Source organism: Corythoichthys intestinalis, chromosome 10, assembly GCF_030265065.1.
Source record: "Corythoichthys intestinalis isolate RoL2023-P3 chromosome 10, ASM3026506v1, whole genome shotgun sequence".
Taxonomy (NCBI): domain Eukaryota; kingdom Metazoa; phylum Chordata; class Actinopteri; order Syngnathiformes; family Syngnathidae; genus Corythoichthys; species Corythoichthys intestinalis.
Genome location: NC_080404.1, coordinates 43,193,853 through 43,206,734, shown reverse-complemented (window position 1 = coordinate 43,206,734; position 12,882 = coordinate 43,193,853). Strand labels below are relative to the sequence as shown.

The window sequence follows — 12,882 nt, the reverse complement described above, 5'->3', positions numbered from 1 at the left end:
ATTACAGATTAAAAATTAATGAATCGTAATTAATCGCAATTCAAACCATCTATAAAATATGCCATATTTTTCTGTAAATTATTGTTGGAATGGAAAGACACAAGACGGATATATACATTCAACATACTGTACATAAGTACTGTATTTGTTTATTATAACAATAAATCCACAAGATGGCAATAACATTAACATTCTCTTAAAGCGATCCATGGATGGAAAGACTTGTAGTTCTTAAAAGATAAATGTTAGTACAAGTTACAGAAATTTTATATTAAAACCGCTCTTAATGATTTCGTTTTATTAAAATTTGTAAAATTTTCAATCAAAAAATAAACTAGTAGCTCGCCATGGTTGATGTCAATAATTACACCATGCTCACTCATGGTACTAACCCATAAAATCAGTTGGACCCAAGCGCCAGCAGAGGGCGCCAAACACCAAAAAACAAGTAAGTAACAAGCAGACATTACACTGTACTGTCATTTTAATCTGTTTGAGCGGGGCATGTGCATTAATTGCGTCAAATATTTTAACGCAATTAATTAAAAAAATTAATTACCGCCCCATAACGCGATAATTTTGACAGCCCTAAAAAATATGTTACAAAACATAAGCGAATTAAGTAGTGGTGCTGTGAGATCCGAATTTAATATTTTGTATGACTTCCATGGGCTCGAAGGACTGCATCCATGCGGTTCGGCAAGGATTCATACAATTTATTGATGAAGTCATCAGGAACATCAAAGAAAGCAGTCTTGCATGGCTCCCAGAGTTCATCAACATTCTTGGGTTTCGTCTTCCATGCTTCCTCTTTCATCCTGTTCATGTCTGGTGAATGGGCTGCCCAGTCCTGGAGGATCTTGATCTTCTTTGCCTTGAGGAACTTTGGGGTAGAGATTGAAGTATGTGATGGTGCACCATCCTGCTGCAGAATTTGTCCCTTTTTATGGTTAGGAATGTAAGACGCAGCTAAGATTTGTTGATATTTCAGACTATTTATCTCTCAGGGTGCAGACAATTAAAAAACTGTGTGGCATTTGCGAAGGCCCACAGCCTGTCAAAAGGATGGATGCTGGAAAAGTGGCAAAAGGTGGATTTTTCAGATGAATCTTCCATTGAATTACACCCCAGTTGCCGCAAATATTGCAGGAGACCTAATGGAGCCCGCGTGGATCCGAGACTCACTCAGAAAACAGTGAAGTTTGGTGGTGGAAAAATCATGGGCTGTGGTTACATCCAGTATGGGGGTGTGCGAGAGATCTGCAGGGTGGAAGGAAACATAAATAGGGACAAACTCTGCAGCAGGATGGTGCTCCATCGCATACTTCAATCTCTACCTCAAAGTTCCTCAAGGCAAAGAAGATCAAGATCCTCCAGGACTGGCCAGCCCAGTCACCAGACATGAACATCATTGAGCATGAGCATGGAAGACGAAACACAAGAACTCTGGGAGGAATGCAATACTGCTTTCTTTGATGTTCCTGATGACCTCATCAATAAATTGTATGAATCCTTGCCGAACCGCATGGATGCAGTCCTTCAAGCCCATGGAAGTCATACAAAATATTACATTTGGATCTCACAGCACCACTACTTAATTCGCTTATGTTTTGTAACATATTTTTGTATTTGAAGTACATTTTTTGTTCAATTTTCACACTACTTTCTGTAGGCGACAAAACTTTTGTCTTGCCAAAATTTGACCGTTATGTCTTCATTAAATGATAAATCTTTTTTCAGTGAAACTAATATATTTTTGTACATTCAACATCATTTGGGAGGGTCTTAGCTTTCATATAAGCCATTTCTGAAACCAATTGAATAACTAAAAGTCAGTTTGTTAGCAATCGTTTCTACAAACTGGATAAGCGACAAGACTTTGTCAGGGACTGTAGCACTTCCAACCTATCGCTGCAACCCTCCAGAATGAAGGAAAAATATGTTCATTAATGGATGCACACAGATCAACACTACCTCACACATCTCAACAGGTGGCTGCACTCGGCTCAAATGTGCACCCACGCTAGCCCACGCCTTTCTCAGTCCCAAAACACATAGTGCGTGTGACTTGAGACCAAAACAGGAAGTGACTGTGAGTGGTTACCATGCAAACGAACACGGAGTGCGAACTTTTCTAACATTTTCTATTCAAAATGCTCTTCGTACATGACTACAACATTCTTCATTCTACATACATTATGAGGCAATAACGAAATAGTAACGCACAGTAACTAAGGAAACTAACTTTGATCAGATTACTGGTTTGGAAAAATTAACGCGTTAAGATTGCTCGTTACTGAAAGAGTGTAATCAGATTACAGTAACTTCCCGATCAATCAGGTCCGATCACGTCATTTTCAAAGTATCGGAATCGGCAAAAAAATATCGGCCATGCCTTTTTTTAATATATATTTTATATAATATATATATATATTTTTTTGAAATTAAATAGTTTGCTCATTGTATTTAACGTTACAGACATAATATGTTACACTCATCCAGAGTCTTTAGTTTAGGTTTAAGGTAGGGTTATCAAATTTATCCCGATAACGGCGGTATTTAGTTTTTTAAAAAATGTATCATGTTAAAATATTTAACGCAATTAATGCATGCGCTGCACGACCCACTCACGCATTGTCGCACCCAATCTGTAATTGCGCCGTTTTACCTATATAGAGAGATAAAAGGCAGCGTAAAATGAGTAGAGTGAATTTTGGCAGCCTTTGGAGCCTTTTTTTTAATTGGCTAAAGCCTTACAATCCCTCTCCCTACAATTAGAAATATCATGGGAAGCAATGTGGGGAGCAATTGGTAGCAATTGATCTTTTTCTTAACACCTTATGTTATTTCCCAACGCAGAGAAGATATATCAATTGGTAGCACTACGCACAGTCATGGTTCCACTTCCCATCACGCATTTGGGCATGGCTACAATATCATTTACTGAAAGCTCAACAAATACACTGGATGGCAATATTTAGTCACAATATGCAAAGTCACAAGTCTTTCTATCCGTGGATCCCTCTCACAGAAAGAATGTTAATAATGTAAAAGCCATCTTGAGGATTTATTGTCATAATAAAAAAAACACAGTACTTATGTACTGTATGTTGAATGTATATATTCGTCCGAATTTTATTCATTTTTTTCTTAATGCATTGCCAAAATGTATATGATCGGGAAAAATTATCGGGAATGATTGGAATTGAATCGGGAGCAAAAAAAAGCAATCGGATCGGGAAATATCGGGATCGGCAGATACTCAAACTAAAACGATCGGGATCGGATCGGGAGCAAAAAAACATGATCGGAACAACCCTAGTAACTTGTTATTTAGTAACGCGTTAGTGACAACACTGGACATGAGATTTAATTCTCTTGTTTTTATCAAGCCACACGACTTTAAAAATAAAACATGAAATGACACATGGAGTTGACTGAGATACCAACTTGGTATAAGACTCGCAACCACAATTGCACCAAACCCACACTGTATGACTGATAAACTGGGAATGAATTCTGAGTGAAATAAAGTTGAGTTGAGGCCCTCTCTTTAAAAGTCTATTCATGTTTAGTTAGACTAAGATGTCAGTCCCCTCCCCAGTACAAACATCCCACCCCTTCCCAGATACTGAGCTTTCTGCTCGGCATTCCATGTTTTCATTAGGAAACAGGGTACAACCACATTGGAGGAAAGACTGCAGAGACCGTAAAGGAAGAATTCCTCCGAAAAATAATTGTTTGCGCTCTTCTTTAAAAAAAAAAACAACAACAACAAAAACCCCACCATGATCCACACCTCAACCAGAATTGGACTCATCCTCCTCTTGATTGGCTACACTGTGGCAGGTAAGAAAAGGAGCTTGCGGAGGAGAGGTGGCAGTGTTGTCAGGAGGTGGAAGTAATTTTGTGAATATATACAGATTGGTGTGAGATTTGCGATTCTTACGGAGACGTATGTGAAGAATGAGGCTGAATAACATCATGAATGTACTTTCACACAAGTCTGCATGTATTAAAGCACATATGGTTGTAATTCACTGCAGCTGTAGTTTCACTAAAGTAAAAAATCCTTCCTTTCTTGTATAGTGTACACATACATACTGTATTTGTTTCTAACCAAATAGCAAATAGTACAATTGGAAACTACTTCATGTGTTTTGAGTGTGCATTACGGTGACTTCATTCTACGAACGAAAGAATGGTTGGGTGTAGCCTATGTAGGAAAACATGCAGCATGTATGCTACATCATGGGACAGAAAGTGGGTTAGTTTATGGAGCTAACACATAATTTTACCTAAGAACCACTAGACAATCATAACATTATGCTCAATTCATAATCAAATGACTGTATACTGTACGTATATCCATTACTGACAAATTCTAACTAAGCCTAAACCTGGACTATGAGTTGTCATTAAGGGGATACTCATTGCCAAATTGGGTTTTGAGCTTTCATTAATAAGTAGTTATGTTCGCCAGCCTTTTAGCAGAGTACCGTTTACAGTATGTGGTGCACTAACTCAAACTGCTGCTTTGACACATCCTTTCAATATGACAGTTGACTGAGCTCCTTTGTACCTGCAGGCAGAAGCCTACACAGATATGGAGGTAGATTTGTGTCTATTATTATATATGGGGAAAAAAAAAAAAAGTCGCTTCAATCAAAATATATATGTTCAATAAAAAAAAAAGTCACAAAGTCACCTCAATTAAAAAAAAAAAAGTTTTTGAATGCAAAAATAAATTAAAAACAAACAAAAAAAACCCCAAATTCTCTTTGATTTTTTTTTTTTTTTTTTTTTTTTTTTAAGCTTTTTTTTATTCAAACAACTTTTTTCATAGAAGTAATGTTGGTTTGCGTTTGGGCCACATTTTGGCTAGGACATTTGTGTCTTTATTATTCAATCCAAAAAAAAAAAAAAAAAAAGTTGCTTCAAACAAAAAAAAATAATTCATAAGAAAAATCACTTCAATCAAAAAGGGAAAAATTTCAATCACAGAAAAAAAGTTTTTGAATGCGAAAAAATATTCTGGACTCAAAAATTTGAATTTGAACACATATTTTTTCATTGAAAAGTTTGTCCTTGATTGAAGCAATCCCTTTTTGTGTTTGGGCCATATTATGGGTAGGACTTTTTTGTCTAAATCATTCAGTCTAAAAAAAAGTTGCTTCAATCAAAAAAAAAAAAAAAAAAAAAAAAAAAATTTTTATAAAAATTCAATCAAAGAAAAAAAACATTTGCAAAAATAAAATGCCACCCCCAATTTTTTTTTTTTTTAAATGTCACCTTTTTTAAGTGCAAAATAACTACTTTTTGAACTTTGATTGAAGAGGAAAAAGTTTGGAACTACCTTTTTTGTGACTGAATCATTTTGACGCAAATGTTGCACTTCGCTATTGGTCAGACATGTTTGAGTGACAAGTGACTACGCCAATGGCTTAAAGGCCGAGTTATGCTTCCGCGTCAGCCCTGAGCCGTCAAGGAAGACCCTATTTACGACCCTGCACCGTAGCCTGACGTGCTCCTACTGAATTTTCTAACCCTAGCATAACGTCGACGCATATGACGTGGCGGAAATGGACTGCGATCGATCCGCTCAGACTGTTATTTCCGGTTCAGCGCGAAATCACCGCCATTATCAAACATTATGTTGATACACGCAAAAATGGACCAAGCCGACGAGAGTATAAACGAAGAGCAAGTACAACAACTTCTACAATGTCTCGTCAAGACATTATGAAGATTGCCAAATGTCAAGCAATTCGTGGGAGGAGATTGCTGAAAATACGGGGCTGGAGGTCAGCCAGCGATTGAATTAAAAAAAAAAAAAATGGAAAGACCACCGAGACAAGTGTGTGTGTGTTCGGAATCGAACAGCCACACGAAGCGGTAACCCAGTCAGCCAAAAACTGCCAGCTTTTTATCACTTTATGTCGTATTTTTGGTTGGTGCACTTCATCATTTATTGTGTACATATGTTTGCTGTGAGTCTGTGACTTATACACGTGTCACACTTCAAGTATATGAAGAATAAAGCACAAGTTTGGTGTCAAAAGAGTTGTTTTGACGTTTAATTTTTCAAAACAGACAGTTCAAACTCAGATACATCATCACTGATTGAGAGTGCCTCAGTGCTTTATGATAACGTTACCATCAAGGCTTCAAACGCAAATCAGGCTGGAGGGCTTTGCAGACCTCGGACAAAACGCTGGACGCAGTACTCGACGCCAGTTTGAAGCTAGCCGCCACAGCTTGTTGGTTTCCACCCAAGGCTAGAACTCTTTGCGGCATCAAAAGTCGGCCAGACTGCCTCGAAACGTCTTCTGCGTCTCAACATTTGTATGATCAACATTTATTCAATGTTGATGAGTTGAAGATTTACATTCAAGCGTTCCATCTTGCATTGTTTATTTTTTCTCCGTTAAACTAGACTAGAGGAAGTCAACAAGCATGTCCCAAAACCGTACAAACGTAATGCCACATCCCTCTAGTGGCTTGGTGGAGAATTACAGAGCAACGCATTCCCTCACCGCAGAACTATTGAATGCTCATTGACGCCGTAGTCGCTTCGCCGTCACCGCAACGCAGGAGCATAACTCAGGATTTAGCCTTAACAGCTTGATGACGCAAGAATCATGGCCACCACTCGTCGGACTGTTGGCTCAAGCACCAGCCAAAGTCTTAGGAGGACGACAGGCTCGATGCGAGACGCGCACCTCCATCCGAGAGCCTCCTTATTTTGACTCAGCACGGGAAATCTCACTAAATCCATCTTTAAAAACAGCTGACTTATAACAGAGCACCCCGTCAGCTATTTTGCAACAATGAGGATATCTTCTTTAAAAAAAAAAAAAAAAAAAAAAGGAACACTACACATCAAAGTTCTTGCAAAATAAACACAGTGGGTGAGTTCATCTTGAATATCAGCACATTGCTTTCAGTGGTATTTTTTTCACTTGTGTGCGTGCTGATCCAACAAGCACGCTAATGTAGGAGCACAGCTGTGGTTTGGGGAAGTGTTGTTTTTGTTAGCTAACTGGACGTCCAACAGCACATTTTGTTACAACAGCCAAAAAGATATGCTCACATTTGGGCTGCGTAATTTATCACATTTTAATCGTGATTTCACAAGCCACAATTAAATCAACCTGAATCAGGCTGGAAGTGCCCACCCACTGACACGCTCTGCTCACCCAAATAAAACTGGATGTAGTACTAACGGCGTGTTCCAAGTTGTAACTTTTGCGACGTTACCGCCTCTTTCACCTTAAAAAAATAAATAAAAATGGAATGTTGGTTTTGTTCCTAGGGGGCACTACACACATTTACGCATATATATATACATATATATTACGGCTGTCAAATTTTTTTTAATTAATCACGTTAAAATATTTGACGCAATTAACGCACATGTCCCGCTCAGACAGTATTCTGCCTTTTGGTAAGTTTTACAGCAAGGCTTTTTGTGCTGTCTAACAGCGAACTCTTGTGGTCGCTTTGCGACATGGTTTATTGTTTTCTTGCCAGTTCAATATGGCTGCACGACGTCTCGGGCTGACGCCTACGTTGTAATGTTTGTCAAGATTTGTCCGTAAGTATGGTTGTTGTAAAGAATGTACATATTATGTTAGTAAGCAAAATGCTATATTTTTTGTATGAGACGCTTTTTTTTTTTTTATGTTTAGTGAACATGTATAGCGTGCTAAGCTAACGTTGTTGCTAATGCAATGCTTGTGTACTTTTTTTTTTTGTAGTTTTACGACGGTCTAAAGAGGACAATGGGTTGAGGCCATTTTATTTATAAATCAGATGAAAAAGGAAGAAGTCTGATTATTAAGGCATCGTTCACTAGCTGTCTAGCTTTGGAAAAAGTAGACGCTTCGGAGTGAGGACAGCATAGAGAGATTTAAATGACAGTAGAGTGAAATGCCCACTACAGTCCTTATGTACCGTATGTTGAATGTATATATCCATCTTGTGTCTTATCTTTCCATTCCAACAATTTATTTTACAGAATATATATATATAATTTATAGAAAAATATGGCATATTTTATAGATGGTTTGAATTGCGATTAATTTTTAAGCTGTAATTAACTCGATTAAAAATTTTAATCGTTTGAAAGCCCTAATATATAAATATATATATATATATATATATACTTTTTTTTTTTTTTTACATTTTATCAAAGTTTTCACCAGTGTTCACCTGGCTGTTGAGTTTGGTGAGTTGAAGCATTCTGAGGGGGTCAAAGTAGGGCTCAAAGCATCGGCAGGACAAAGAATGACTGCTAGGGGGCGCTACATAGTGTATTTGGAATTTGTCTTTACACGGTATAAAAGATTGCACCTGTCTTGACCTGCCTGCCGATTTTGGTGCATTTTGAAGCATTCTAAAGGGGTCAAATTGAGCTCAAAGGGGCTGTGGAACAAACAATAACTATAAAAATAATAATATAACCGAGGAACCACAATAGGTTACCTAAAAAAACATTGTCACCTGCATGTCCATACTGTTCAGTTATGGATGTGTTCTAAGTCAAATAAAATTGATAAAATAAAATTTGTTTAGACCACATCGCAACAACAGTTATCTCAAGGAGAAAACAAAACATGCCCTACGCTGGATTTCGACCTACTTGAGCATTGTAGCTTTATTTATTTATTTTTTTCCCCCCCAGGTAAGACTAATGCCCACCCACACCTGGCATCCTGGTAACACCACTGAACCTTATAGTGTTGAGTCGGTCGCGAACGATTCGTTCTTTTTGAATGATTTGTTTGGAGAAACTAGACCGAACTAATCACCTCCGCGACCAATCAGACACCAGCCTCGTCGCAGGCAAGGGACGGAGCGGGAACAGGATCCGAGCGTCTGTCACTCACTTCCACATGTGGCCAATAAGCAGCCAGTGTGTAGGCAGGGGGCAAGACTGAGTTATGTCACTTACTCGGTCCTGACCAAAATTGCTGCACATGGGGGGACGAGGGAGTGAAAACAGAATAATAGCGTCTGTCACTCAGTGACACTCACTTCTGAATCTACGATGAGTGGCCAGTGAGGAACCTGTATGCAGGGGGGTAAGGGGTAACAAGCAATGTCACTTCACATTCAGTTAAGTTGCCAAGCGGACTTTAGTGATTTGTTCAGCAACGTCACCTCCCGTTAACTAACCAAACAATTCATTTGGTGGTGTGTAGGGGTGAGGGGGCGAACGACTCGTTTGAAAAAGTCTTTTCACTGATCGAACCGGAATGGATTCGTTCCCACAACTGTTTATCCCGTCACTACAACCTAATCGTTGGCGATCATTTTATTTAAAATGGTGGCTCTGCTTTACATTTAATCAGGCAGTTTTACGTCAGCCAACCACCAGGGGGGCGAGCGCAGGGTTAATGCTGCCTAAACAATGAGTGTGAATCTCTGCCTAAGTAATGCTGAAAGGGAAAAATATCTGTACAGCTAAAATTTGAGATGTGGAGCATCAGGTGAGGAGGTAGTGTCTCCAAGTGGATCAAGCTTTATTGTCATTACCAACATTGAAGTGCCAGAATGTGGCAAATTTTGCATCCAAGTCCTATGGTAGCTACAGTATGGCATTAGAAAAGAGCTGTTCAGATTAAGATTTTTTGCTTTCCAGATCAGAAATGGATATTAATTTCAAACAAAAACAAACCGCTTCAATTCTATTTTGTTTACAGCGGTGGATTCCAAGAGGTCGCCTCGAGCCGTGCCTTCAAGTGCATGTCAAGAACACACAAATCTTCATAACCGCTTGGATGTTGTGGAAAAGGTGATTTTTTTTTCTTCTTCCGAAGAGTGAGGATCATCACATTTTCTCCTATTGTTAAAAACTCATCCAGACTGAGTTCATCTGACCTTCCTTAACTAAATGCTTTGGCAACTGTATTATTTATACGAATCAAAAAATGTATAATGTATGAATGATGATTCCATTATTCATATTACATCTTATTAATGTATTATTTAGTCTCCAGGCACAAAAACATACCCTCTGTATTTTGCAGAAAGTGGAGGACACGGTGGGCAAGTTGGAGGTTGAGCTGAAGGCTCTTCTGGAGGCCATTGAAGACACTAAGTGGCGCCCCCAATTGGACAATTCAGGAAAAACTATTGACATCCTGGAGGACCCCAGGAACATAGAGTCCTAAATCAGATATCGACAGGGGGATTTTAGAAGATTTTGAACTTTAAATAAGCAATTATAAAAGAAAAAGTTAACCGGAGTTGAAATAACAACCTGGCAGTCAACTGTAGTGACTACTCTTCCCGAAAAGGTTAAATGGTGGTGTATTTCATTCATCAAGAAAACTATTCAAAACTACCTACCCATGTGAAAAAATGACACCCTTATTAAATCATGAATTAACTGTGGTTAATGACTTTTTGAAGTTCATTTTCAGTAAACATGAATACTTTTACAGTCAAGAACAATTAAATCATTTGGGGAAAAAAACTGGCAAATTGGTCATAACATCACAAAGAGGTGGAGCTAAATGCTACAATCCAAAGAATTTTAGGAGTAAATGGCCTACTGCCCGTAGTTAGCTGGGATAGGCTCCAGCACCTCCGCGACCCTTGTGAGGAAAAGCGGCATGGAAAATGAATGAATGAAAATTAAAATGACATCTATAAGCCTGGAATGGCTTCGAATACAGTGCCTGACAAAAGTCTTGTCGTTTATCCATTTTGTAGACACAATTGCTAATAACCTGACTTTTAATTATTCAATTGGTTTCAGAAATGGCTCATATGATTGCTAAGACCCTCCCAAATGATGTTGAATGTACACAAATTAGGGCTGTCGAACATTTAAAATTTTTAATCGAGTTAATCACAGCTTAAAAATTAATCGTAAATAGTCGCAATTCAAACCATCTATAAAATATGCCATATTTTTCTGTAAATTATTGTTGGAATGGAAAGACAGACACGAGACGGATATATGCAGTCAACATACTGTACATAACTACTGTATTTGTTTATTATAACAATAAACCAACAAGATGGGATTAACAATATTAATATATTCTTTATATCAATATATTTTTTCAAAAATGGATGTTTATCTTAAAACTAGGTGTGTCAAACAATTGACAATTTTTAATCAAGTTAATTACAGCTTAAAAATTAATTAATCGCAATTAATCGCAATTCAAACCATCTATAAAATATGCCATATTTTTCTGTAAATTATTGTTGAAATGGAAAGATAAGACACAAGATGGATATATACATTCAACGTACGCTACATAAGTACTGTATTTATTTATTATAAAAATAAATCAACAAGATGGCATTACCATTACTAACATTCTGTTAAAGCGATCCATGGATAGAAAGACTTGTAGTTCTTAAAAGATAAATGTTAGTACACGTTATAGAAATTTTATATTAAAACCCCTCTTAATGTTTTCGTTTTAATAAAATTTGCAAAATTTTCAATCAAAAAATAAACTACTAGCTCGCAATTGTTGATGTCAATAATTACACCATGCTCATGGTGCTGACACGCATAAAATCAGTCGCACCCAAGCGCCAGCAGAGGGCGGCAAAACACCAAAAAACACAAGTAACGAGAGGAAATGACAATTTGCTGTCATCTTAATCTGTTTGAGCGGGGCATGTGCGTGAAATGCCTCAAATATTTTTACATTATTAATTTAAAAAATAAATTAACACCTGCCATTTGCCAAGTCCCACAGCCTTGATAGACGCTGGAAAAGTGGCAAAAGATGGATTTTTCAGATGAATCTTCCATTGAATTACAGCACAGTCGCCGCAAATATTGCAGGAGACCTACTGGAGCCCGCATGGATCTGAGATTCACTCAGAAAATAGTGAAGTTTGGTGGTGGCAAAATCATGGTCTGGGGTTACATCCAGTAAGGGTGTGTGTGAGAGATCTGCAGGGTGGAAGGCAACATAAATAGTCTGAAATATCAACAAATCTTAGCTGCCTCTCACATTCCTAACCATAAAAAGGGACAAATTCTGCAGCAGGATGGTGCTCCATCGCATATTTAAATCTCTACCTCAAAGTTCAAGGCAAAGAACATCAAGATCCTCCAGGACTGGCCAGTCCAGTCACCAGACATGAACATCATTGAGCATGTTTGGGGTAGGATGAAAGAGAAAGCATGGAAGACGAAACCAAAGAATGTTGATGAAGTCTGGGAGGTATGCAAGACTTCTTTCTTTGATGTTCCTGATGACTTCATCAATAAATTGTATGAATCCTTGCCGAACCGCATGGATGCAGTCCTTCAAGCCCATGGAAGTCATACAAAATATTACATTTGGATCTCACAGCACCACTATGTTATGTAACATATTTGTGTATTTGAAGTACATTTTTGTTCAATTTTCACACTGCTTTCTGTAGGCGACCAAACTTTTGTCTTGCCAAAATTTGACAGTTATGTCTTCATTAAATGAAAAATCTTTTTTCAGTGAAACAAATATATTTTGTACATTCAACATCATTTGGGAGGGTCTTAGCTTTCAAATGAGCCATTTCTGAAACCAATTGAATTATTAAAAGTCAGGTTATTAGAAATTGTTTCAACAAAATGGATAAGCGACAAGACTTATATGGGACTGTATATGATGCTACAGATTCACCTGCTCTCATCTCTTCATTGGTCTTGCTCCTTAGGACAAAAACACCAAAATGACACCTTCCAGGAAAGAGTTTTATTTCCATATGAAAGCAGTTAAAGCTGGATGTTTTGAACACACAAGCAGTTTAGTACAAGGCTTCGAATCAAACCAGTCATAAAAATCCTATAGCACCCAATGATGCACTGTAGGACTACTAGGTTGGGAGAAAGAGCAACATAAATTGCATTATCTA

General features: G+C 37.8%; 1 protein-coding gene across 2 annotated transcripts; it reads left to right on the top strand.

Annotated features, from left to right (window-relative positions):
* Window positions 1-3,658: 3,658 nt before the first annotated feature.
* On the top strand, window positions 3,659-12,571 carry LOC130923011 (placenta-specific protein 9-like). Of its 2 annotated transcripts, none has more exons than XM_057848371.1 (3): window positions 3,659-3,849; window positions 9,708-9,799; window positions 10,035-12,571. In XM_057848371.1, exons 1-3 carry the CDS (start codon window positions 3,789-3,791, stop codon window positions 10,176-10,178), a joined length of 297 nt encoding a protein of 98 aa, XP_057704354.1. In that variant the 5' UTR covers window positions 3,659-3,788; the 3' UTR covers window positions 10,179-12,571. The 2 variants fall into 2 exon arrangements, with proteins under 2 accessions (XP_057704354.1, XP_057704355.1); XM_057848372.1 differs by lacking the exon at window positions 3,659-3,849 and adding an exon at window positions 8,407-9,086.
* Window positions 12,572-12,882: the final 311 nt, after the last annotated feature.